The 21,365-nt window shown below is 43.7% G+C and overlaps 1 protein-coding gene across 5 annotated transcripts in view; it reads left to right on the top strand.

Moving 5' to 3' along the window:
• GALNT9 (polypeptide N-acetylgalactosaminyltransferase 9) overlaps positions 1-21,365 on the top strand; it is a 313,952-nt gene that overhangs the window by 219,507 nt on the left and 73,080 nt on the right. For all 5 annotated transcript variants that reach the window (XM_087754687.1, XM_087754685.1, XM_087754686.1 and 2 more), the window contains 2 exons: positions 3,023-3,220; positions 13,278-13,395. In XM_087754687.1, the coding sequence (XP_087610813.1) occupies positions 3,023-3,220; positions 13,278-13,395 (316 nt within the window). The remainder of the gene's footprint in view (positions 1-3,022; positions 3,221-13,277; positions 13,396-21,365) is intronic.

Here is a 21,365-nt window from a genome sequence, read left to right as displayed (position 1 = left end):
TTTAAGTATGATGGTTAAATGGTCTTGCTTTGTATGAACATGAACATCCCAATAATTGAGGATTTGAGGATTTGGTGACCAAAGAACTCTAACAAAGAGAGATAAAAATAGTTTTAAAAACTCCTAGTCTTTCCTTGCTTGTCAAAGACCTGTTTTCCAGGATCAGATGGTAGTGAATAAGAATGACAGAATTCTTACCAAGGAAACCCACATACAAATTTCTGCTTCAGAAGGCATGCAGTCAGTTTTCCTGCTTTGCAGGGCAGATCTGGAAATCAGACCCAAACGTAACAAATTTGTGCGTGCTGTGGGAGTCACTGGGCGCGGCTGTGTCCTGCGATGTGCACCAGATCTCGCTGCGGGGTGGAATCCTCTGCTCTGCGACTGCACCCGATCTGCTGGAGCGATGCCCGAGGGCTGCGGGAGTGGGCCACCCCTGCGGGGGGGGTTGGTTTGCAAGGGAGCTCGGAGTCAGTTTTGTAACGAGGCTGCTCCTGCAAGTGCTCCGCGTGGACAGTGACCTGCTCCAAGGTCATTTTTTTTTCCTCCACAACCACAAAGAGGAGGATTCTTCTTCCAGTCAAACAATTAGTGGCCTGTCATTAGTGACATCTATACCTGTTGTTTGGTATTTCGAAAGCCTTTGCTTCAGAGGCCAGAAGGGAGTGGGAGAGCGTTGATGTTGTACACAGGGGTTACCACAGCCATGCATGGAGGCACCTGATTCATGATGGGAGGTGCAGAACAAAGCAGATTCATCTTTTCTTCGTTCTTCCCTGCTTCATTGGAGTTGCAAGAGTTTTTCTGCCATCCACCCACCGGTTTTTAAAACAGTTCATCTCATAAGTATAATCTCGTATTAGTAACAGAAGGGGTTTATCCTGATTTGGTGGGTCACATTGGCTCTCTGTGTGGGTGCATGAGCGTGGCCTGAAGACCACACAAATTGGCATTCTGAATCATGTACTGCACTGTCCTGAATCTCTCTCAGTTCTTCCTTGCCTCTCCCACAGAAAAAAAAAAAAATCTCCTTTGAGTCTGGGGTGGAGTTCTTTAAATGCCATGCAAAAAAAAAGGGGAAAAAGAAACAAGGTATGATCCTGCTGACTAAGGAAGTATTTTAAAGCCAAAAAGGTACTTACCGACCTGAGCTGAAATGACTGTACCTCCTCTGGGCCGATGCACCTTCATGCTTCCGTGGAGGTCTTTGGTACCTTGCAGGACTGGGCTTTGACAACAGCAGTGCTGCACCAAAAATTGCAGGTGGCAGGCAGTAGTAAGAGAGATCTCAGGCCATTGCAGTCACGAGGGCTGCACCGATTTATTCCCAGAATAAACCGAGTAACAAAACAGTACATATTGCATATGAGATGAACATCTCTTTCATAACCTTCCTGGCCAGGGGGAATTTCTGCAACTTGCAATGTCATCGTTCTCCTCCCACCACGCTTGTGATCATCCTTTTTATTAAAACTTCCATGCTCTGTGTTATTGGCATCCAGCTGATAAATTCAAATGTCATTTTTCTAGAGGAATCCGAATAAAACTAGTTTAACTCTCTTTGACTTCTCTCCAAATGAAATGCTGTGACAACTTGTCTTTTTGTCAGTTATGCTCTTATTTTACATTGTTTTGTGATGGTTTATTTGCAGTAAGTAGCTCATCATCAGTACTCAAGGGTTTCACTGAATCTACATGTCTTTTTGCTGATGTGGGAAGGGTAAAAAGAAGAGAAGGCAAGCAGTACACGACCTCACGTAAGCAATATGGAGCCTGTGTACATAAAAGACAAATATTTTGGCCGTATTCAAGTACAGAGAAATTGCTGTCTTCTTACAGAAGAGATCAGAAAATTTATGGTAGTTCAGATTGAGGCAGTGAAGATTGAAAATGGGAGGCTGAATTCATTTCCTAACTTGTCCCTTTCTGTTGGCCTACACAAGGAAATACATGGTAACAAACTAAATATAAGATAACAAACAAAATACAAGGTAACAAATGTGAAACCACAAAGGAACAATTGCCTTTTAGCCCACAACAAAAGAAAAATGAGAAAAGATCGGTGTTCAAATCCTACTACCTCTGTGAATCGCAGCAAACCACCATTCCCTTAAAGATACACGTGAGAGCTCTGCAAAATCTTCAAAGCTGATTTCAAGGGGAAGCAGAGTTACAAAGGAGTGAACCGGTGGCTGTTTCTAATGCTGCTTTGAGAAGTGCCTTCCACCCTTACGTAAGTCTGCTACCTCTTTGGATCAGTTTCTCTGTAAATTCGTAGCAACTTCAGACTACCTTGGTCAGAAATGAATGTTTGCACTGAAGCTTTTTACTTCCCTGAAACACTTTGGGATGTAGCTTCTGTTGAAAGCACATTGATGTTTTAAAGCCTTTTGAAATGTTGGCACATTTCCTGCAGTTCGCTGCTTTTGCACCATCTGGCAATTGAAATCTTCTCATCACCAAAGAGGTTTTAGAAGGCATAATGCAGCCACGCTTGTCATTCAAACTGGATCCGATGGGGTCAGTCCTTAGGAAACAAGATTAAAACCTTTGAGTAACCTTCAGATTCATTCAGTCCCTGGTGTGTGTTTTGTTCTTCAGGCTTCGTCAGCAAGCGCAGGTATTTAATCGCTACCAGGCATCCTGGTGGTGTAGCCGTTAGGAGACCATTTAGTCACGCTTGGCGATAGTGTCTCTCAACACTCGTCCACTGCAAAATGAGTTGACAGTCTCCAGGTCTCAGAATAAGCGTCTGGTAAAATTTTGTTTTGTTAAACTCTGGGACAGCTTCATAAAGGTAGTAATTCATGTGCTGTTGCTACGTGAAGTATCCCACTCCAAGCTCCAGCCTCCTCAGGGTAGGACAGTGATCTGTGTTCGATCCCGCTGTGCTGTGTTGTGGGCTGCCATCTCGCTGGGTTACTGCTCTCGGTATTAGAGAACTTTGTTTTATCAGCCTGCAAAGCAGGACCTGGGATTACTGGATGGCTGTAAAACATTTTCCTGTTTTTATTGTTCTCAGGGTGGAACCTGCACTTACCCGGATCAAAGAAGATCGAAAGCGGATCATCTTACCAGCAATTGACAATATTAAGTACAACACTTTTGAAGTGCAGCAATATGCCAACGCAGCCCATGGCTATAACTGGGGCCTCTGGTGCATGTACATAATCCCACCGCAGGACTGGCTCGATAAAGGGGATGAGTCAGCTCCCATCAGGTAAATCTCCCATGTGCTGTCATTTTGGTGCTAGCAACGTTTCCATCTCAGCTGTCTGCTGAGGGGGAATTTAAGTGAAGCAAGGCTAGAGGCTTTGTACAGGGATAGCAAAATGAAGCTGAAGAAAACAGATGGCTCTACAAAGCTACGGATGCATGGGTCACATCTCGGAGCTGCACCACAATGTGCACGTGCTCCAGCTGTGAATGTGTGGATCAAGTTCGCATTGTGGCCCTTAGCAGGATAGCAGGATCTTCTCCATTTATGCTTTTATTTTCTAATGGACTCTGGCATGAGTGACAAGCCAGTGAAACATTGTGTGTATGAGAAACGAAGGTAGTTTGTATGTGACTACAAAGAGGCTGCCTTCACTTTTGGTCTGTAGGCAGCGCTTTTGGCCATCAGCCCAAACCAGAGCTTCCCAGCAGCACTAGTAGGAGATGCGTTAGCCTTGCCTTCTTGGAAAGTTGCTCTTTTTTTGGAGAACTTTGCACGTGTTCTGAGTTTTCCTACTGGATGAATTTTAAAATGAAACTGGACCATGTAGTCAGAGTGTCATTTTATTTTTCTCTATAAGAGAACATTTTACCTTACAAAAATGGAATTTTCTAAGGAAATACTGTTTCAGGAATTGTGATAGCATTTTTGAGAATTGTTACAGTGGGAAAACAGGAACTGATAAGAAAGGGGTTTTCTTTTCCCTTCATTTGAAAATTCCTATCTTCTAGCCCTTCATCTCCAGTGCAGATGCCTGTCTAACAGCTCCTCTGAGATGTGCTGTGCTGGGTGAAGGGTACTGCTGTTAGCAACTGTTGAAATAATTGCTAAAAAATATGAAGCCCAGGTATGCACTTTAGGTTGCTCTGCCCTGTTTTTGAGATTTCTTAGGAAGGACACAAATTACTGCCTTAGAGTCATCTTCATTTTGATGTCTATCAGGTTCATCCTAAAGTAAGTGAAAACTCTAGGCCAAGCACTTCAAACACCATACCCAACTGAAAGGATCCAAGTGGTCTTTTGGAAGCGAAAGGACACAGACGAAGTGTTCACATTTCTCAGTGATTGGTCGGGTGGGACCGTCTCACAGGATCTGTCCCTCGTGCAGTAATATTTCAATCCCTGTTTGAACAAGTGTTGCAAGTTGCTCCTAGGTTCGTTCTCATGCCCCGGGCCTGCAAAACAGAGCTATACAGTCACATTAACCTTAGTTACCGCAGGTCGGCACAGTCCTTCATCACCGACCCTTTGCTCGGCTTGAAACCTCAATAAGCAGGAAAGTAATTATTTAGGAAACCAGTTCTCCTCGATAACAAGCTCTGCTCTCCTCACGTTGTTTTAAAAGTGCAGGTGGTTTATATCTATTTCACTGAGCTCTGAGAAAGAGTTTATTGATGAAGGAAAATTAATCAGCCAAAGCTTTCATTCCTGAAATCACGGTTTCAGTATTTTATTCCTGAAAGGTTTTGCACACTTCATTACTTCCAGTTTATATGTGAAATCACTGTATTAATTTTCACATGAATTGTTCTAGTATTTGAGTATCTTCTGTTCTGGAGACAATGATCACGTATCAGATAAGACTGAACTAATTGGTTAAAGCTCAGCAGGGTCCTTAGACATGATTTTCAGTGGTGGTAGCTTGCGCACTCCCTAAAGTACGGGAGCTGCATCTGCAAAACATTTCTGGAAATTCAATTACAGATCTTTTTAATAGAGAATAAGGAGTCTCATCCCTGTAATGCTGGGATAAAAGGTTTTTTTCAGCAATACAGGGCCTGATTTACCATGGGCTTTCGTCAGGTTTATGTTCAAGCTCTTGCCGGAGTTACACTGGCGCTGAGCTGGACTGATACAGAAGTGAATAAGGTCCAAACTCAAGCACTGAGTAGTGTTGAAATCTGACGCACGTAAGTAGCTGGCTCTTGAGAGCAGCGACTTTATTCTGAACCCGAGTGAAAAAATCCTCCAATTCAACAGTGCATAAACCGCCCAGAGACAGATGAGACAAGCAGCACAAGGAGGAGAGCGCCCAACCCGTGCTGACAAATATCAGGAGCACTGAGACGTTGTGATTGCATAAGTATCTCTCTGGCAAATTGTGAATTACATGCCCTAAAATGCAGAGACATCAATGTCGAACCGTGAACACTTACCTGGCTCCCTGGGAGCATGTGCGTTGAAGGCAGTGATCTAGGAGAGCGGAGCATCCACTTCATAGCCACACTGTGCTGATTCCTGATGGGCCTCTGAAGCGGTAGCACCTGGATGGATTTGCTAAAGCGTTTGGCTGGGCTGTTGTGTTATACCTGCCTATAGAAATGGAATGCAATTTTGTGGCTTTTAAGTGATATGGTAGTGTAATTATGGTAATGGAAAGAGTGAACACGTGAGTGTTATTGATGAAAAGAATCAGGAAGTCTGTACTTAGAATTGAGATTTGAAAGCACCCGTGATGGAACTTAGTAGCTGTAGAAAATTTAAGGTATTTTTTCAAAAGGAAGGAGAAGTCAGACTAGTGAACAAACTTTTTCACATATCTTTGTTGGTTTGGTACAGGTTCTGGTTTTGTAACCAGCTTTCCAAACCATGTACTGCAACCCTGATTTCTGTTTCGGTCCAGTTTGCAAGGCATGCAAACCAGTCCATATTGATGGTGTTTGGATCCACATGTCTGTTCAGCCCATTCATAAGATTGCAGGACTGTTCATCCGCATGAAAACGGCAAGTTCCTTTAGTCCTTGCTGACACTGTCCCTCTTAAGGCTTCCTTTGACACTATCTTCAGCAAATAGTGGGTTTGTCTTGTGTCTCTCTGTGTTTTGTAAAAGAAAAGGCTAATAACTAATAACGCCATGACTGGTTTTGTGGTTGGTGTAGCTGAATACTTCCTCCCAGATCTCCAAAGGGATTAAAGATTTTCAGTGTTAAAAGGAATGCGTACCCTGGTATCAGTGAGGATCAGAGCCCTGGCATTTCTGATGTTTGCATTGTATGAATAAATATCATCGATCTGCAGAACTGGGTGAGACATTTAGAAAGTAGAGTCTGATTCCTGTTTTCTTCTGGGATTACACAACAGATGTGCTTACTTCTTTTCTCAGAAGTTTTCTGTTTGAAGCCTGATCCTCTACTTTCTTGAACACTAGCAGCGGTGTGGTCCTACTCAGAGCCTTGCTGGGAAGGAGCAGGAACCGTCCCTCGAGTCGGGGGGGCACCGTGCAGGCAGTCAGGTCAACTGCATGCCATACAATGTCAGATCAGCTGTTGTGGTCCAGGTGACAAAGGGGATGTGGCCTTGAAGTGCAAACAAAGGTAAAGAAATAGCAAGAACAAAGTGTCAGATTTTGTAAAGATTTCTGATACAGTTTTAAGTCGGTTCTTTTTTTTTTCCCCCACGTTAATACTCTGAAATTCAGAACAATTGATGTTCCCCGAATCGGCTTCTGCAGGCAATCCATTCGGCATGTTTGACATTTGAGATGTAAGATGTCTCTAACGTGAAGATTTAAATGAGGATTGTTATTTTGACACGCTGTGTCCATCACGTCATTCTCCATTTGTGTTCCTGAGAACACACTGCCCAAAAATGTCCTTATCATCTGGCAACAAACTGTGTAACAAAGGATCCTATTTCAGAGGGTTTCTGATGAATTTGACTATGCATTGAAACAAGCTGGGGGGGGGGGTTCTGTATGCAGAAGATACTACTGTGTTTTGGAACAGCAAGGAAGGTTTGTGGTATCCTGAGCCGTGGCTCTGGCTCATCTTCCCTCACCTGCCACGATCGTGATGGACTGCTCTGGGTTTGATTTCTTGATCAGCAGCCACTAACATTAGAGTCATTAGTCAGCCTCGCTCAGCCAAGCACTGCACAGCTTTCCATTTTATCTTCCTCCAGCAGCACTGGTGCATTTCATTGTTGCATATGTTCTCACTTATTGCTTTAATATGCCATAGCTTGGGACCAGTAGGAACGCGTATGTACACGCGCTGAATCAGCCACTCCAGAAAGCACGTGTGTCTTGCTCATGTATATAAATTAGCGTCTGATACGCCCACGGTGAAGTGGTTTGTGCTGCCTGCTTTAGCTGGGAGCGTGTGTGCCCATCTCACGTGGACGTCAGGCCCCGCGCTGGTCTGTCCTGGCGATGCTGATGCAGCCGTGTTGGGGCTTCGCTGCTCTGGGAAGAAAGCCGTCTGTGTGCCTGAGCTTAGGAAGGGGCTCGTCTATAAAGTCTTTCAGGATAAAACATGCCGTCATGTAATAATAAAGCTGGTGACTGTTTATTGATGGATTATGACCATCTTTTCTGGTGCTGGTTCACCAGGGCCTATAACAGAGCAGTTTCTTTTTTATTTGCCCAAGTTCTTACAGGTGTCCTGCCTGTTCCAAAAAATGTACTTCTGTGGGGCATCAGAGAGTTATTCCACATCCCTGTTGCCCTGCCTTTCCAGCCAAGCATTCTGGGTTGCTTTTTTTCACATGCTATAGCTCTCCAAAGAGGTTAACAAACCTTGCCATCATTAAGCTTGTCAGTTTTTTTCCTGTACCTCCTGAGCAGTAAATCTGTCCTTGAGTTCTGTTCTCACGGCCTGATGTGACTCTTTCTTGCAGAAGACATGAATTGTAAGAAAAAATAAATGCTTATGCAGGTACCATGCAGGTTTCCCCACTTAGCTGTCAGGCCAGGGGTGAGGCGCTGCTTAGGAACCTGAATCAAAGGAACATTCTGCCAGGAAGGGTGGAAAACTCAAAGATATGGGGTGTGGTGTGTCATTTGAATCTCTCTCTCCCCCCCTCTCCTTATCCCTGTATGTATATGTTTATGTTTATATATTTATTTATAGTTATGTTTGTGTTTGTATTTGTGTGTGAGTGTCTGTAAGTCAGTTGTCCTGGAAACTGGACATGTTGTATGCTCTGGAAACTGCTTCACATGTGACCTGATTGCATGTATACTGACCTTAAGGCAGGGGGAGAAAGACGCATAAGGGAGAGGAAGACTTATTGTATCATGTGCAGAATGTCAGTCTAGTGCTCATCCCTTTCTCCTTCACGTGTTCTCGACGAAGCCCCCAGGCAGCATCCTTCAGTTGTCTGTAAAGGGAAGGAGGGGGATGCACCTGGCAGGAGAAACGGGTATCGGTGCCTGCTGGAGTTTTGCCAACAGCCATGCTCCCGGAGATCTCGCTAAAACGAAATAGTCGTGACTCAGACCTACAGCAAGTGGCTTTCGTTTCTGGCCAGCGCATCCTCTGTTTCTGGCACCCCATCCCATGCAAGCACTGCCCTCTCCCGTACCGTGCCTCTCTTCCCTCATCGCCACCCGCGCCGTACCTGCTGCCTCCCAGGCGGGCAGGCGGGGAGGGTTTGCCACCACGGAGCGCTGCTCTCTGCTTCTGCCCTTGCCCCAGGGTGCTGCCCAGAGTAACGTCTCTCTCGTATCTCCCTTGCTACAGCCATGCTGTCAGGCAATTTCCACAAATTGACTATGCCGTATCTTTCTCCTATGCAGAATCAATACTATTCTATGCTGTATTTTAAGGTTTTAGCTGCAAAAAACATTTTGCTGTCTTTCCCACATTATTCTTTGAGTGCTGCTGTTGATTATAATTAATGCTTATAACATCCTCGGTTGTGTCAAAGACTATTCCACAGATCAAATAAGTTTCCCAACACCTTTGAGGTGTTGGTAAAAAATAATACACCTCTAATTGCTATTTTGTGATACCTTCCTTCTAAAAATGTCACTGTTTTACTAGAAAGGGCATGACTTCAGGAAAAAGGTCCTTTTATATAAAGCAGGTGTGGTTTAGGTTAATATATTTTACTCTGAAGCTGTGAAGTGCTAAGGGCATACACCTTCTCATTTGCTAGTGAGCAGTGTTTAAGACGTGCAAAAGCAGCTTTTGCTTCTATAGCCATTTCTGACTTTCAAAGGAAGTCTTTGCTGCACTCTACTAAAAGTAGTAGATATACTGGAGTTTTTCAGGGACTGGAAAAACCCAGTGATGACATCCAAGTGAGGGTCTCATGCTTTTCTGGGGGCAGGTTTTTTTAAAAGTGTTTGCAATATGTCGCTATAAGACTGTAGTCCGGTATAAAATTATCCCCCTGTATGCTTACAGTGCTTTTAGAAGTGAATCTTAGGCTTTCAAGCTCCTGAAGCAGTTCTCAGACGTTTACCCAGTGTTATGATGTGTGCTTCACAGATGGAAAAACAGAGGCAGAGGGAGGTGACTCACTGAAGACCAGATGAATGACAGAGCTGGGAATAGAGTCAGGGTCCCGCGGCTCACAGCACGGCTGCCGGCTCACTGGGCTGTGCAATCGCATTACACTTAGTTTACAATTGGGTCAGTCAAAGCACAGGGAAGTTAAAGGCCTGGGCTTGATGAGGACTGAATGCCCAAAACTCTGGTTGAACCTGATGGAAGGGTTGAACCTGATGGAAGTGTTGAACATGCAGAATGCAGAAAATTCAACATTGTGCATGGTAGGCAAGTTCTTCCATCGCGTCAGGATGCGGCCGGGGCAGAGCTGGGTGTGGTTCCTTCTGCCATTGCACTGCTATTGTTGCTCATTCCTGAAAACATTTTTTTTCTGAATAAGCCATGAAGGCTTGTGGAGTCTGCATTCGAATATATCTAATGAGAAGAAATAAAACCTGGAAGAGAGAGAGGGAGTTGCAAAGGCAGTCCTCAGTGGTGTTCGTCTGTGAGTGATGATAATGTAGTTGCATCTGAAACATATTTCCCACCCCCATTCAATTAACAAGTCAGTGTTTTAATGGACAGAGCCAACAGCTGCAAAAATCCATCCCCCAGAGAGAGAGAGACTCCAGCACCTGAGAGCAGGCTGCAAAGCAGAGCGGTGCCGTTCCTCATTAGGAAGGGAGGAGGAATGTCCCTATGGGAGCATCCTACCGCTGCAAGGAGCTGCCTCCAGAGGATGTTTGGGGGGGGCTGGAAAGAGAGTGACTCTCAGCCCAAACTAGCAGCTCAGTTTTGCAAAGCAGTGATGCTCTAGCCTTCATCCAGTGAAGCCTGTGTTTAGCTTTAAATACATAAAAAGGAAAATGAAGAAAGTGGCGTGTGTTTCTACCCCCCACCTCCTTCCCTTTTATATCATGGTTAACACTTAAGAAATACCTAAATATTCCCTCGAGGGCTTATTTCATTTCAGAGCTACTGAATTCCCTTTCCTTGGTCGTGTCCTTCTTTTATTTCAGTTTCTAGACCAAATTTATTCCTTGGTAGCCCAAAACATGGTTTTCAGTGATGCAGGATGTGGTAGTGGGATATACGTAGGCTATGTCTGGTCCTGTGTGCAGGAGAGCTCTCAGCCTTTTTAGGCAAGTCTGTCTTCAGGCATAGCTCTAGGAACTATAGAAGATGCATTTTACCAAATAACTTGAATTTATAAATGCCATCCATCTTGCAAAGATCCTGGTGTGTAAGTGTATGCATCAACAGAAGATGGCTGTGTCCAGCCAGGAGTACCCAGGACCACGTGTGGTTTTCATAGAGCTCTGAGACCACTTCTAACTAGAGATTGATTCAACAGAAAGTCTTCACAAGTAACAGCACCACACAGAGAAGTGCTGGAATTTCTTGCACACACCAGAGGGGGCCTGTGGGGTGCGGGAGAGGTCCGAGCACTGGGGGTGCTGGTGGGGACCCTGCTGCCGGTTCTTTGTAGGGTTTGTGATATCTGGCCTCAGTTTCCTCTGAGTGGGTGAATTTGACTGAATGGGTGCAGGGGTCTGGCTGAGAGCCCCACTTCAGTCCAAAGCAATCCGTGAAAGCCAGCTGTTTGCCTTTGTAACCGCTGTTGAATCTTGTCCCCTCAGCTTATGATCCAGGGAATGCATCCAGTCTGTAAGGTAGAACGTGAGAGTTAATCAAGCCATTTCAACTTCTTGGTCAGAAACAGCGCCCATCAAACGCGTTTCTATCAACAGCTGCCTTTTTCAATTATGCAGAGAAAACATGAGAGGGATAGTGTGCGCTGCAGTATAGGCTTGTAATGATCTGAGAGGTTGCAATGGCTTTCAAACTGAGAAAAAGTGCAAGGGAGAGATGCTGAAGCGTTACCAGTAATGTGAGCGCTACAGCAGAGTCCATTACAGATAAGTAATAGCAGCGCTGCAGCAAATGAACCTTTTCAAGGGTACCAAATAGTTCCTGCCATAGGTTGGACTGTGTTCTGCAATGTCGGGATATGCATTAGGCCCAGGAGCAAAAAATTGTTTTATCCAACCATATCTTGGCCATTTGTTTGAAGCCTTTTTAACCTCCTGCTGTAGAAATGGTGAACTGCTGATGAGAAAAAGGACGTGATGGGATAACACCATTCCACAGCCACTGCTGCTACCGGTGGGATCCACCAATACATGGGTAAAAAACCGTGTTCATTTTCCCGGCCAGGGCAGTTTTTCATGTGTGTATGAAACTGCCTCATGAATATGTTTCTTAGATGTCATGGGCAAATGCTTTGTGAATAGCTTTCTGTACAAATTGAAGAACCATGCAGGCATCTGGGACAAGAGAGACTTCATAGTGACTGTATAACATTAGGGCATTGCTATAAAGGAGGCTTCTTAAAATAGGTTTTAGACCTTTTCCGTCATCTTTGTTTCTATAGGGCATTTTCATGGTGTATATACATAAGCTTGCGCCATAGGCAGAACGTTCTCTGTTCTACTAAAAAATAGAAAATTGGCATAAACTAGAATTTTCCTGATGTCTTTTTACAATAGCAATGTTAGGAATGATGTTGTATCTGCCAGATGGTCCAAAATCGCCTCCCTTTCAATGGAAGAGGGAGCACAGCTCATTCTTCTAGGTCAGCTCCAAAAATGTTCAGCTTCTGAAATGATTTTCCAGTTTCCCTGATTCAGCAGTCTGGTCTGCCGGGCTCCCACTAAAATGGGGGGGCCTTTCCCCAGGGCCTGGGCACGTCCTGTAGCTCAGACTGCAGGGTGACTACCCATGACCTTGCAGTAGGCACTACGCAGCCTGCAGCTGAATTGCAAGTCCAACGTGGAGTTGCAGGCTCTTGCTGTTTCTCCAGCTTAAAGTTAGTCAAGTTCACATTTTTAAATTCTGGGCTATAGTAGCAAAACCTAGCTCCTACCTTGAATTTTAAAGAGGTGGTGTTGTGCCCAGTGCAGAGGTGCAAAGAAAGTGTGGACAAATGAAACTAGAAAATGTCACTAGCTTGTACTGCATTGAAATAATGCTTGTGTTCATATGGTAAATGATCTCAAAATTTGTTTCATGTAGTGCTGCTCAGTGACAGGTTTCCAATTGCTTTGTAAAGGAGAGCAGAACCATAGTTTTATACGTAAAGAAATTGATGCTCAGAGAAGGGAAATGATTTATCTGAAAGCACCCAGTTGGTCAGTGGCAGATCTGAGGGCAGAGTCTCTTCATCTGAAAATTTTTCCTTTTCTAAAGACTGACCTCAGCAAACATAGAAATATGAATCATGGAACAGCTTCACAAAGGTTGAAATTTATGTGCTAGCGTTGACTCCAGGAAGTCCTTTGCCAAACTTCACACCATGATTGATCCACAGCTCTCGACATGCACTTACTTTTAATATAAGGGTAAGGGGACTCCTCATTTCCAACAAAGCTTATGGGGGTTTTTTTGTGTATTAATCTTCAAAGAAAGTGTTGTCTAGTTCTTGTGCTACTCTGTGTGGTGGTGAACCTCACCCCCAACACAGAGGTTGTGTCTATAAAACAAAGGAGAAACAGCCTGATGCCTCACTTACATGCATGGAGTACTTGACTTCACATCTTGTGTCTGTCTCACAGACAGCTGGTCCAGGTGTGTCTGCCAGCGTGGAAGTTATTTGGGAGGCTCTGGTCCCACAAGGTCCTCTGTCCGTTGGGGGATGAAGTGCAATGTGATTGCACACTAATAGATAAGTTTAAAATGTAAACTTGAAGACTAAGAACTGTTTTGTCTGCGTAAATTTGTTATGAGGGGGGTCCTGTTGTAGCTAATAAATGACTTAATTTTTTTGCTTTAATCTCTCTCTGCAGGACACCAGCCATGATTGGATGCTCGTTTGTAGTGGACCGAGAGTATTTTGGTGAGATTGGCTTGCTTGACCCTGGTATGGAGGTCTATGGAGGAGAAAACATTGAACTAGGCATGAGGGTGAGTAACAAAGAAGAGACTTGTGTCATGTCCATTTGCAAAGAAGGCCGGGGAGCCTGTGGCCCAACAGAATTGCTGTCTGACTGGTAGGCTATTACGCTGAAGTAATTGATATTGCAACGCTATCTGGAACTGACAGTCCCGGTAAATGAATGTTCCTGGCCTTGCTGGCCTTGAGAGAACTGATAACAGTCAGAAATATGGTTTATTGGTTCATTCTGTCAGTATCTGAACCCAGTGAGACAGATTTTGCCCTTTCCCAGTAGCTCTGCTTGTGCAAACAGCTACACTAAGTCTTCATGTGCTCGTTGCACCTAGGTGATGCTGTATGCTTGTGGCCTAGAAGATGCAGTGCCAACAGAAAACTAAGGACAGGCTGGTAGAAGTCAGTTGTAATGTTCTACAACCATGCATGATGAATGCTGTGGCATTTTAAAGCTTTAAGGGTCCTCCTTAGAGAATAAGAACTACAGGGTGCAGGTGTTTGATCCTGTCGGACAGGTCAGTGCAAAGGGTGGACCGATGACTTCGGGACAGCATCACTCCACCCTGTGCTTCTGGACCTATGGGAGGTTTGATACTTGTGATCCTTTGCCCTTGTTTTCAAGGTGGTGCTTGCCAGCAAGTCCTTCTGAAGTCCAAGGAACATGTCTTTGCTTAGCATTTGAAAATTAAGCCACTTAATGTTGCATGAACACAGTTCCCTCATTATAAAGCTGCCCGTTTAATTATTTTCCCCTTATTCTTTATTCCCTGCTTCACAGTAACACGTCCCTGGTGCATGTAATATGCTCATTAAAGCATATATTCTGCTCATGGTGAAACACTGAACATCAAATTAGTCCATTCTTTATCTGACTCTTTTTTTCTAAAATGGCTACAAACTCCTTCACACTAGTGGGCTGAGGAAGAAGGTCATCGCAGCAAGAGTTTATTTTCACTTATGGGTGTGTATTTATTATTCCAGCATCGCAAGAGGGGTAGGGTTTGTAATGGGACTGTGTGAATACACTGCTTGTACTTTAAGGTTCAGAATTCACATAGGGGACGGAAAAACTGCTACCACAAATCATCCAATTTTCCTTAAGAGGGTCAGGCTATTACCAGGATTGTGTGAGCTTTCCTTTATCATTGTGCAGGGCTTTGAGCTGTTTGAAACTTTTTCCACATGGCTGCTCCCAGAATAGATTGAACGCTCTGGCAAAACTCTGGCATAGCTGATGAATAAGCCTCCTAAGAAATCTGAAAGCTGTCGCTCTTCCTTAGACGAGAAGAACTTGCTAAGTACGATTAGGGCTCCTGGGAAACAGAGGCAAAGGTTTTAATAGGATTATGAAATGGCACTTGCTTGCAGAGACAAGGATTTGAAGTGAGCAAGAACAGGTTTTCAGGGGTAGGGAACCTGTTAAAGTCTGTAGAAACCTAGGATCTAGAAACCAGCTCTCATTCTTTGGGGTTGGTTTTTTTTTTTTTGCTTTGGGTTTTTTTGCCCTATAAAGAATAATTAGCTCTACAGACTGGACAAGGCTTTATGGAAATACAGGACTATGAGCGAGTTCATTCTGAAATAAGCTGTATGTCCATAGCATGGATCTGTTACTCCCTGTTTTCAGCCTGGATCTAGCATGGTAAGTAATAGACAGTGTCTGCTTCCTAATTTGCAAGTCCTATGCGTGATCCCCTCCTGTGCGTCTTTCAGAGCTGTCAGAAACTAGCAGCGTGAAAATGCACAGGAACCTTCTCCCTTCCCTGTAGGATATTTATAAAATCTCTGTGAATTTACAAAGTTTTTTTCTTCACTCCAGAATCTCAAAGTAAGTTGCAAAAAGTCCTTCCTTTCCCGAGGCCTGGTGCGCTGACCCACGGGGGGCCATTTGGCGTATCCCCTACACCTGCCCATGGGCGACTCTGCTTGTGTGGAGCAACGAAAGACAGAAAAGGGAAGGAATAAACGGATGAATGAGTAAAGAGCAAGAAATAATATAATAATAAATAATAAAATGGTGGGGAAGTGGTGGCATGCGTTTGGCTGAAAACAGTCCCTGTTTAAAATAGCTGTAACGATAATCCTTTAAACTTTTTTGCAAACTTTTATCATGTTACTGCTAAAAGGAAAGGGATTAGGCTTGGAGCGTCTGAATTAGATTACATTGCATCTAATGAACACTCATTTAAATTGTTTTAATAAAGTGAAATAGGGAAAGTCAGCAAAACTAATGAGCTGATTTGGGAGGATGCTGTTTGATAACCCTGCTAATCCCCCTTAAATCTATTGTTTATTAAAAAATCATCATCTTGGGTATTCCACTATTGGCTTTTCTCTTTTCTAAATTCAGTAGATGGAAATATTTGAATAAGTAACCTAAGTGATTTTCGGTATTGAGTAAGCAGTGCATAAACTGACTGGGGCTACCACATCTGCTGAAAATATTTAGGGGTCTGCAGCTCTTTTTTTAACTGATATTATTTTTTGTGAAAACTTCGTGTTGGTTAGAGCTGCGACATTCTCCTAATGGGGTAGCTTTGCAGTGAGGCCAATGTCTGTTGGCCAAGCTGGGGAGATTCTGGTTTGGTTGAGCACCAGCTGTTTGGGAAATGAAAGGGAGACGGACATGACTGCAGGCTTGTGATAGTAAGGAAATAGGTGGACACTCATATAATGTCATCTTGTACTATAGTCTTCAAAGATGACAGTTTCAACGCAAGATGGATAAATACAGGACTGAATTCTGTTATGGGCAAACAGTGCTGTTCTCTTCGTGTTCACCAGCCAGCTACTGAAGCTGATGGGAATTGTCTGTGAGCACCTAAAAAATGATTTTGGCCAGGAATTTGCAAAGTCAAACCATGGCTGACTCCTGTGGGGATAAGGTGCTCTGCAGACGCACAGGCAGCTTGGCTTGTTAGGCAAGCACCACGCCACTGCTCTGCCTTCTTGTGTCCACATGGATCCAGTCAGTGGTAGAGAGCCCTGTTTTCATTTCGGCTGTGGTTCAGCTGTCCTTTTCCCAACCTGGAGGCAGAGATAAAGAAAAATAACGGTACTTTCCCCTGCAGCAAAGCCGTGGATGTGTCTGTGCCTGAAGAAGACACCCTAAACTCAGGGTAGGTCATGTTCATCTTTGCTGCTCGTGGACATCAAATGGTCTCTCTGACCTGTAGTACAGAGAGATGCCCCAATAGCAAGAGAAATTCAAGCAATGCTTAAATGTAGAGAAAGAGAGGGATCTCTTTAAATGAGGGTCCCAAATTATGACCCTGTAAGAAACTGCATGGTTTGCAAGCGTCATGTAAGTTCCCTTCCTAATGGGAGCTACAGACACACTTAATTATTTAGAAAGGGATCATATAAAAAATAAAAGCCTAGTTTATGATTTGACCCAATACAAGGAGTTTACGATGCATCTTTTTATAGCGAGTCATCAATCACTAAGGATCACTAAGGATCTCTCTCTTCCTCTGATGCTCCAGTGAGAAGATGAATGAATTGCTGTTCTTTTTATTTTGTACCCATCAGCTGTAATGGTGGGTGGGAAGAGATCAAGCATTTATTTTAAAGGATGCTCTAGTACAAATTAAATTCTGCTTCCACCATTAAGAATCCAAACAAACTGAATAAAAAATATGTTGCCACACTGACAACTGAAAGCAAACCTTTCTCTCTTTTATGGCCAGCATCAACTGGCCATACTACTTTATTCTCAATAGCACTGTGATATACCTCAAAGGAGGGAATCTGCATCAGTTGATGAATTCTTAGAGGTGCTAACTCAGAGATTTGGGGGGAAAAAAAAAAATCACAAACAAGCCCCCCCCCCCAACTAATGACTTACCCAATTTGAGATATCTGAAAGAAACGTACTGTTTAAGAGGTCCTGGCCAGAGAAATCAATTAGAGATGTCCCTAGGTACCCGTGTGACAAATTATGGTGAATTCAAGTGATGGCTTAGTTCTCCAGCAGAGCTTAGCTGGATGCTTAAGCTTAGTTGTAACCTCGGCTCGTGCAGGTGTGTCACAGGTGACTTTGGCCAGCTTTGGCAGCTGGCAACGGCATGGCCCTGGGAACACACAGCTCATCAGGATTGAAAAGAATTGTCTGAAAACAGGTTAAAAGCTCAGATCGTTTGCGCTCTCTGCTGTTGTGATTACATTGCTAGCGGTGGCCGAGCTGCCTAGCTGAAATCAAGCATGGGTTACGGATATAGAAGTGCAGTCCCACCTCTGGGCTTTGCGGAAACACTGTGTGTACTGTAAAAAAATCATGATGCAGATTCACTGGAATCTCTTTATGAGGAAATAAAACTCGTTACCTAACGGACTTTCATACACAAGCAAATCTTTATACTTTCCAAACTTACGCTATATGGCCTGGCTTTACTCTCTTCAAAAACATGAACTGCATTTTCTCTGAACAGAAATGCTAATGGTAGATTGTTGAGTAGTGAATTCTTGACCTGATTTTATTGCCTTTAGCTAAGGAGATTTAGATTCCGTTGAGCAGTCAGTGTTTTAAATGTAGATTCTAGGCTGGTATGCTGTAATAAAAATGTCACCAGGTTTGTGTATAGCAAACTTGAATTCTGAATTCTGGACAATGCTTTTTACCCTGTGTGATTCCTGAGGCCAGGTCCCTCGTCTTAGAGCTAAGAGGTAAGTAGGAACCCTGCTCTGGAGAGTTTCTCAAAATTTCAGGGTTTTTTTTCCCCACACGCTGTGGTAAAATACAAGTGAAAATTGTACAAAAATACAGGTTAATCAAAATGTCTTCTTTCGGTAAATCCAAAAATACACTTCATTTTTACTTTGAGTTTTTCCAAGCTGTAATTTTTAGTATAAATTAATTCAGTTTCAAATTAAAAGTTTTAAAAGAAAGTCTTTCAGTTTGAAGACATTTAATCACTTAAATGATGTTAACAAAAATTCACAATTGCTGGCATCTGAAATGTAGTGCACTGTCCTTAGACAGGCCTATTCACACTGCAGTGCGATAAATCAGCATTTTCATCATGAAGTTAAATGCTATTAAAATGTTTCTGACCAGTTCTGCACTGAACTCTGCACTGCCTAAGTGAAATCCTAATAAGTGATGTAATCTCCTGTTATTGGAAGTCACTCCATCACATAGGTTGCAGAGATCTCTGTGATAAATTTCCTAGGTCTCACCCTCCAGATAAGCCGTGTAAGTAAAGGTGTCCTCTTTTCCATCTCCAGTTTAATTTAGCATTCTTATAGGCATTTCCTAAGGTAAAAGAATGTTAAGCTTGTAAAGTCAAGCATTAAGAAATCATGAAAGGATTGAATTCATGGTGCCTGGATTACATTAATTCACAACTCCTTTCCCTCTTCAAAATAGGGATTGAATAGTCTGTTCTGTGGTGGTGCGCATATATGATGAGCCAGGTCCTCTGCCTGTCTGAATGTTCAGCATCTCTTAATTCCAGCGGAGTTTCATTGATTCAAACAGGATGAGATTAAGCTTGACATTTGTATAAAGCAATAACGCATTCTGCCTGGAAACGGAGACAGACTCAGTTGTAAGTGAAGATGTTCAAGCAGGCATTAAATCCCAGGCTGTGAACCCTGGAGTGTCCGAAGTCACCACGAGTCACCGCTGCCTCCGCCACCACCGTGTGCAACGGCCAGTCCCAACAGGCTGCGCCGGGCGATAACTGCATTAACAGCTTGCAGAAAGCTGTTAGCAGCCCTGGCCACTCTGGTCCTGCCTTCGTGGTTGTATCCTCCCAGTTACTGGTGCTCGTGCCTCCGTGCAGTGAACCGAAGAGATGCGGTGCTGTCAGCAAACAAGAAATCCATGAAAAAGCAGATGAAGAGGACAGGCTGAATTCCAGTGTGACAGCCGGCGCCTGGTGCCAGGTTTCAAATGGCTGACATCAACCATGTTTCAAACCAGAGGATTTTCTGTGTAAAGGGTCTTCCCACACGAGAAAGAGAGGAACGTGAGAACAGTGTAAAGCAAAGCCAAACAGCTAAAAGATGGCCTTTGGCCCATTCTGACTAAGTTAGAGTACTCGGGTTGTTCTTCTCCGGGATCATTTATATAGTCTTAATTGTACTCTAAATGGGATGCACGATCTTGCTTCTGGGGAGAGAATCCGGCTCCCTACCTGTCTGCAATTTCTTGGAACCACAGTGTGCTTTTTTTTTTCTTTTTTTTCCTTTTTATTAAATTGAAGATAACTGTAACCTTGAATGGAAAACAATGTTTTCATCAAAACATAGCGCAATGGTGCTCTAGCATGAAATTGCCAGCAAACTACAGGACTAGAGCTTGTGAATACCGTTAAAAATACTCTCTAAAGTGGGAGCATTGGAAATAGCTCAGAAAAGAGCATCTGGCCATTTGGCTTCGATATCACATCATGCTCCATCGAGTGTAACATTTTATGTTACAAACTCTTTCACATACTAGGACATTATAAAAGCACGAGGCTGGAAATTTCAGAAAGAGATCAACAGTGAAAGAACTGAGGAAAGAAGATGCTTCCTTAGTCTTTGCTGCTTTCTTCTCAGCTGCTTTCCTGCAGGTTTAATCTAAATCTAACGCAGGTTCCTCTGCAGCGGCAAATGTGAACTGAATGAGCGAGAGAGGAAAAAGGCAGAGAAGTTGAGTGTGCTAATTGTGCTGAGAGTGAAATAGCTTTCACTTGCCTAATGATGAGAGTGAACCAAAAGCCTAGAGATGAGCTACAGCTGGTCAGAAACTTTCTGGTACAACATATTTTATATTGCAAAATAACAACTCATCCAAAACTCCAAATGTTCTGTAGAACTCTAAATTTTGATGCTGATTACTGAAAGCCTGGCTTGGGCTGTTGTGTACCCAGAGGTGCCCAACTGTCAGTCCTTAGCTGGCTGCCCAGTACACCTGCCAAAAGGTTTCTTTGAGTTTCTTGGAACCATTTTGTATCTCTCTCAGAACTCTTAAAAAAAAAATATATATATATATATATCAGTGCTGTGGAAAACATCTTTCTACTCAAAAAATGAAATGTGAAAGTGTTGCAGGATACCAGCTGTTCCTAGAGCAGGGAGATGCCCATTTTCTCATTGACCTTTTAGCTCCCCAGGTGGTTCCTGGTTGTCTGGGGATGAGAGGTTTAATCTAACCCTCTAGGAAGCACAGAGGGCTCTTAGGAGGCGGGAGCCCTTTCAGCCTGAGCTGCAATTGGATTGAAGCCCTGCTTTGGGCCAGTGCCCTGTGTGGAGGGCCCCAGTCCAGCCCAGCCCAGCAGCCTGGGTAAGTGCTGGAGGAGCAGCGAAGGGGTGTGAGACCCACAGCCCAAACTGCTCTCCTTGGCTGTGGCCCGGGCTCCTGTGCGTGGTTGTGTTTCTGGAAGGGTTTTCCTAGGTCCTATCCTCCAGGCAAGCCATCTCACTTGGGAAAATGTACTTCAGCCTTAGAGGTGAGCTGTCAGATTTATAGGGCCCTCCACTCTTGAGTGCAGTGTCTGGAGGTGGGTTTGTAGGCATTGAAATGTATAACTTGTCATCTGTCGCCGAGGTGTTACCCTTGTAGCAAAATTCAAGTCACCGTTATTTATGATGTTAAACAGAGTCATATAAATCCTTAGCGCTGGTGAGCGGAAGCGTTCCTGTCGCATAGGCATGAGGAAAACAGAGCTGGTCTTTGATGAGTTGTGGGTTTGGAGGGGGGAAGTGTTGCGGGGTTTGCGTTTGGTTGGTTTTGTTTTAATTCTGCCTGGAAAACTTTGGGAGGTAATATGACATTTTTTACTGTATCTTTTGCAGTCTGCTATAGAAATGTCTGACTGAGTAATAATTATCCTTGCAATAGCGTTGCCTGAATAGAGCAACGCACGTTGAGCTGACCTGTGTTACAGATACCTCTGAGCTGAGAAGCAGGGAAGGAATAATGCGTGTCCCTGCATCGTTGAATAAAGGTTCGCTCCTCCGCGCCAAAAAATTATATCATTATCTTCGTTGTGTG

Source organism: Nipponia nippon, unplaced genomic scaffold, assembly GCF_047370975.1.
Source record: "Nipponia nippon isolate SJK-2023a ecotype South Korea unplaced genomic scaffold, ASM4737097v1 scaffold_18, whole genome shotgun sequence".
Taxonomy (NCBI): Eukaryota; Metazoa; Chordata; class Aves; order Pelecaniformes; family Threskiornithidae; genus Nipponia; species Nipponia nippon.
The sequence above is the reverse complement of the archived record's forward strand: the minus strand, read 5'-3'. Positions and strand labels throughout refer to the sequence as shown.